This window comes from Stegodyphus dumicola, chromosome 1 (genome assembly GCF_044657685.1).
Source record: "Stegodyphus dumicola isolate Sdum_Otavi_A_Nest chromosome 1, ASM4465768v1".
Taxonomy (NCBI): domain Eukaryota; kingdom Metazoa; phylum Arthropoda; class Arachnida; order Araneae; family Eresidae; genus Stegodyphus; species Stegodyphus dumicola.
The window spans coordinates 155,425,701-155,431,700 of record NC_140768.1 but is presented as its reverse complement, the minus strand read 5'-3'; the positions used below and the strand labels follow the sequence as shown (position 1 = coordinate 155,431,700).

Sequence of the window (6,000 nt, the reverse complement as noted above, 5' to 3'; positions counted from 1 at the left end):
ACAAACGCATACAGCATTCAGTCCTATTAATATCTGCCCATTAGCGGCCGAGCGGTAAAGTCGCTAAACACTGGTAATTCGGTCCGAGGTTCAAATCCCGCGAACGCGCTGGCTGCATGGGCGTTTTCGTGGTTTTCCCCATGTGTAACGAGTATACGAGCCAGTTTCCCTTAGAAAGTCCTCCACGAAGGCATCCCTCCCTTCAGGCGCATAGCCCTCGAGGCTTTGCCATAATCACACACACCACACCACCTATTAATATCTAGGATTCACTTCTCTGAAATAAAAAATGAGGATGACAATCCAAAAAATGACTACATGTTTCATTTCGTTATTATTTTTATAAATTAGATATAATACATAAGTGAAATAAATATAGAAACCTAAAAGATAAAATTCTAAATATACAATATTAATAACAAAACATAATAGAGGATATGCAACTATTCTTTTAATATCTTTTACTCATTTTTTATATAAAAAGTTAACATCTTCTGTCTGAATACTTTTGGAATTTTTTTTAAAATTTATTTATTTATTTATTTGCTAAAAAGTAATATTCAAAGAATTAAGATTTAAATTAAAATTAAGTCTCAATTTTTATATAGAATTACATAATGCAGCTGCTGATTTTAAAAAGTCTGCTGATTAAGTATTACACTTCCTTTCAGTTATAGCTTGAATAGTTCATTTGTTTATGTTTCTTGTTGCTGCTGTACATCAAGAAATTACAAACAAGTTTTAGAATCTATCGACTTATAATTTTATGCAATTTCTTTTTTAGTCTATTGAAATTAATCATATATTACAGGAAAAGCTCATGCGAGTTCATCTGAAAAAAAAAAAAAAAAAAAAAAAGCCACAAGTAAACTAAGATTTCTAAATGAAACAAGTACTGCAGAAACAATTGGACCGAAAGTAGGCTTTAGCAAAAAATTAATTTAAATTTCAGTCAAATTAGATTCCAAACATTAGGGACAAGTTTGTACAGCTTCATAGAATAAATATTCTTAATTTGAATTTCTTCTATATCGCTACACTCAGGGCTTAATTTCTAAAATTAGAAGTGCCGGAACCCTATGGAAAACCGTTAGTAAAGAGGAACAAGAGTAAATAAATAAATAAAATGACTATTAAAATCATTTATCATTTAAAAATTAAATAGTTAATTATTATCAAATTAGTAAATAATTATTTAATTAATATTAGCAATTAATATTTATTAATTATTATCTAACCAATAATTAATAATTGATTATTATTTATTAAAATAATTCAATAAAATGTAAAGAGGTAAATTAACATTTAATAAGCAATTTTTAATATAATTTTATTGCTGCTAAAAATAAAATTTTTGAGATTAAATTTCGACTGAATTTGTAGTTCCGTTAATTACATAAAAGAAGTGGCGGAGCCTTCTTATGTAGGGCTCCAATGCGCTCCGGCTAGAATTATCATTTATCCCATGAACTGAAAAGTACCGGAGCCGGCACAATTTAAGCTCTGACTACACTACATATTTTCCAGTTCTTGTGAAATGTAGGCTTTCAGTCTGTTGAAGCTAAAATGAGTATCGGTATAAACAGCTGCATCTTGAATAGCAAAATTCTGTAAGGAAGTTTGGAAGATTTTTGGTGAAACAATAAATTACTGAGGGAACTTTTCGTAATTAAAACTTATTCTATACTGTAAACAATATTTTAGGTAGTTAAGTTTCAACTCCAAATATTAGAATTTTTACTTTTCCGATGAAAAATAGAAAATATTTCAAAGGAAATACGAAACTACTATTAGGAGATGCTACAGCGAACTTCAGTGACGTCACAGCCGAACGAGTCGCTGGCTTTTCGTTTGTTTACTCCAAGTGAGCTAACCTGTTCTTTCTACGGACCTTGATCATGATCAACATGATGCTTATAAGACTTCAAGTGATGATGAGGCATACCTCTGTGTTTTCTGATGTGCTATTGCCAGGATAACTATAATTATTTTACTTTTAAGGTATGGACCATGATAAATTGAAATTAAAAGACATATTGGAAATTTTAGCGACAAAAATTTATTAATTCAATAGCAGCGAATTTCATAAAAAATCCTAAACTTCATCCAGATTAGAAATTTTATAATCAATCATCGTCTATTTCATTTTGTTTTCTTGGCTATTTATAACATTTGGCAACAAAATGTCACTTTTTTATGCATCAATGCCTTTTTACCTACGTCGCCAAAAACACTATTAAAGTATGTAACTACTTCTCATTAAAATTTTTTCTTAATAATAAGTTTTTCGTGAAAGCTTATTAAACACAGATTATTAAAAAAAGAAAGGGATTAAGTCTTTTTTTATATAAATGAGAAGGAAATTATTAACAGATTTTTTTCTTAAATTGCTGATCTGTAGCTTTATTAACAGATAATGAATAATACGTTTTTACTACAGTAATTCTTTTCTTTAGGAAAGTAATTAAACTCAATAAATTTCATGTAGTTTCTGTAGAACATCTTATAAAGCAAACTTTTATTCTTCTAATGCATTTTGCTACAGCATTTAAAATTTATAATGAAGACTTTTTTAACAATTTTTTATTCATTGTTATTTTGTATGACATGCTACAGATTTTTAATAATTCTGTAATTTCATTCTAATTATTTGTAATGTTTTTCAACATTTACCACACACTCTTCACTCATTATTATCACTTTAGTGTTATGCATCTCATTTCATAACTTTTAAATTTAGAAATTTGGAATTTTAATAGTTGAACTGGGAATCTAGGAGAGTTCCTAAAATGTACATGTGCATTCTGGAAGAGTTGGTAACTAAACTGGTAAAAGACAGCACTCTGCACAACACCTGATATTTGGTATTTATTCACTTTAGGAACATGAATTTAAGAAAATTGTTTCCAAAAGGATTTATTTTTCATTGCGATATTTGATCTCAATAACATTGAAAAATAGTAGATAGTGTTCCGAGTAATTTTTTTTACTAAAATTTGACTTAGTATTTAATTTCATTGGGAAACATATAATGAAAAATATCATTTAATTTAATCGCCCAAATGATATAGTGGCTAGAGGAGAGGAGAAGGGTGTTAGATCCCCAGGTTCCCCCCTGGGAGGCTTTTCCTCAAAATTCGAGGGGGAATAAAAGTCCAACCTCTCTTCAAAGCAGGCTCTGGCAACCATTGTTCCATGTAATATGGACACGAAAACAGCAATATCATTTAATTTGATGGTTAGCGGTTCAGAAAAATGCACATAATTTGAAAATAGTCCTTGAATTCTTTGAGAAATGCGTTGATGCCTTTAACCTGAAGTTCAGTACATTAGTCTTGCCGAACTACTTTATCTCAAAGAATAATTTGCTAAGGAGAATTGTATCTGGGTCGTCAACTTCTATGGAAGACGAGCTACTAAATAAATTATTTCTGTCAAATGCGGTCGGAGACCTTCAGCACGTGTAATATGAAGATGATAACGTACTACATCTAGAAGCTCAGCGTAAAGTAAAGCTATCTTCTAAGACCAACCTTATCTTATCATAATAATTAGAAGTAATAGTTCATTCTTTTAAGAATGATACTTTCAAAATTTTGATTTGGTAAAAAATAAAAATAATAAAAGAAGCTGAGAATGATTTATTTCCAGGTTTCTAGAGCAGGAAAATATTTGCTAGATTCCAGACTTTTAGGAAATACTACCATTAATTCTTCTCTGTCTAGCTTTACAATTGTAATTTTCCTTTTTCTTTTTATCTAAGTTAAAATTTTGTTTTCCAAATGCAAATTATTTCAATTTTTCACCAAACGAAATAGTGTAAAATATATCATATTTATAGTATTTTCGAGAGCAGAAAATTTTCTGAACTCTCTTTAATAAAAGTTCTTTAACTGTAGATCTTTAATAAGACTGAAAAACTAATGAACATTAAATAAAGGAAAACAGTTGTGAATCTTCTACTTTCAAAATAAATAAAGGATTTTTCTATCTTTTCAAGTTCAAGAATCCCGGCTGAATATTGTTGTTGCTTTCAAAATGGCAACAGTAATAAATCAGAGACCTGACCAGACGAAAATGAGTTCAGTGTAGGCGGTCTGCTATGAATTTAAGTGAGCGATCTTACCATGCGTTCATTAACACCCGTTTATTGAATGCTCCTTGATAATTTATTATGGTGTGTCATGATCGAACTAATTCTTTTGGACTGTGGAGCAAGAATAAAAAACTTGTGACAATTTAGATTTAGAATATTTCACGACTTAAATTACTTTTAAAATGTTTTGTCCTGATCCTGGTATTGCGAGTAATTGGACGGTTGCAAGAATTTCGTCTAAAAAAGAATGTTATGTGGATTTTATAAATCTGCTTGTAAATATTATGCTTGTGTTGATGACATTTTTACTGATATTATGGCAGAAATGTATGAAAATCCAAAAAAAGGATCGAGAGTTGGTGCGATATCATGAACATACTTCAAGGTGGATTCTCATGCTTTGTCTTTTGTGTATTAATTTAATTGAATGTGGAGAAGCAATAATGGTAAATCAGTTGAACGATTTTCCCAAATATCATAATATCATTTCACCTTTCTCATCGCTCCTTTGCTCAGTGGCAGCTATTTTATTTTACCATTATGTTGAAAGATTAAACCGTCCTAAATTATTATTGTTACTTTTTTTGTTTTGGCCTATTGCCATTTGTATTAAATTAGCAAAAGTTATCACACTGTATGGTATGGGATTTAACATCTATCATCTGAGATTGGAAGTTGCATGGGCTGCAACTATTGTGTATTCTCTTTTAACAGCTATTGATGCAACTCTTCTAGTTGTGCAAGTAAGTTCAAATTGTATATTTTTGAAATATGCGTTCTTTATAAATAAAAACTTTTTTTCATCTCTGACCTAATATATTTTCTATGTTATGTATATAGGAACACTGAGTCCATTTTTGTTCACGTATAATTGTGTTAAATAATATTAGAATTTCTTTTCATTCTGTTTAAAAAAATCTTATTTTAGTTGCCAGAGATATGAAAAGTTTACATGAGTATTATAATGCATAGTGGCAGTTATTTTTTTATTCTGCTGTGATTTTATTAAATTGCAGTTAGTCAAATTTGAACAGTATGCAGAAGTATTTACCAGCTAAATAGCTGTCAGCAGCAGAGCATTAGCTAATACTGTGCATTAAGTGTAGAATTATGGATTTATCTCCACAGTTTTTGCATGAAGTTAGTGTATAATCAAATTTGTCTAATTTAAATAATGTGAAGTTCTATTTCGTAAATTAAAGACTGTCATAAAATTTATTCTGAAGTTTTTTGTTCTTTCCTTCTACGTTTGATGACATGCCATTATATGTGTAGCTGTTTTCATTTAAATGTATTCAAGATTTATGCAATTAAAATGTTCCAACCTAAAAATATGTAATGTAGTATTGTTTTCATCATTGTCATTTAAAAAAAAAGAGTAGTATTTAATGAAGGAAAAAAAATAAGATACTTAAACTAATTTGTGGAATTTTCTGTGAAATTAAATCTTTAATATATATATGTTTTGTGAATGGTATTGTAGATTTCTAACATAATTAAATTATATAAATTTGATTAAAGAAAAGAAAGTTTGTTTTGTAAACTGCAGATTAAAAAAAAGCATGAAGCGAAATTATTTTATTTATTTTTTTTTTCCGAAATTATATCAATTTTTATTAGAAAACCCACTGAGTTTGAATAAAAAATTATGTGTCTAGTGGTTGGAATTTATTAAAAGTAAGGTTAGAATCTTTGTATGACAAAACTGATACGGTTATTCCCACTCATCAATCCATCCCTCTTGCACCAACCAATTCTGTATGCAGACCACTGCAGCTTTAAATTCAACACTGGCACTGGTTTCTTGGAAGAATAATTTACAGTCTTTAAAAGCTGCAATCTTTCGTCTTTCAAACTTGGAAACTGGCTTGAAATTCTCTCAGTGAAAACTCTCTTCAGTGAGG

General features: G+C 29.4%; 1 protein-coding gene across 2 annotated transcripts in view; it reads left to right on the top strand.

The window, feature by feature from the left end:
- The first annotated feature begins 4,071 nt into the window (after positions 1-4,071).
- The window catches only part of LOC118198613 (ATP-binding cassette sub-family C member 8-like), a 105,981-nt gene continuing 104,052 nt past the window's right edge, over positions 4,072-6,000 (top strand). For both annotated transcript variants that reach the window (XM_085822328.1, XM_085822333.1), the window contains exon 1: positions 4,072-4,839. In XM_085822328.1, the coding sequence (XP_085678454.1) occupies positions 4,279-4,839 (561 nt within the window). In that variant the 5' untranslated portion in view covers positions 4,072-4,278. The remainder of the gene's footprint in view (positions 4,840-6,000) is intronic.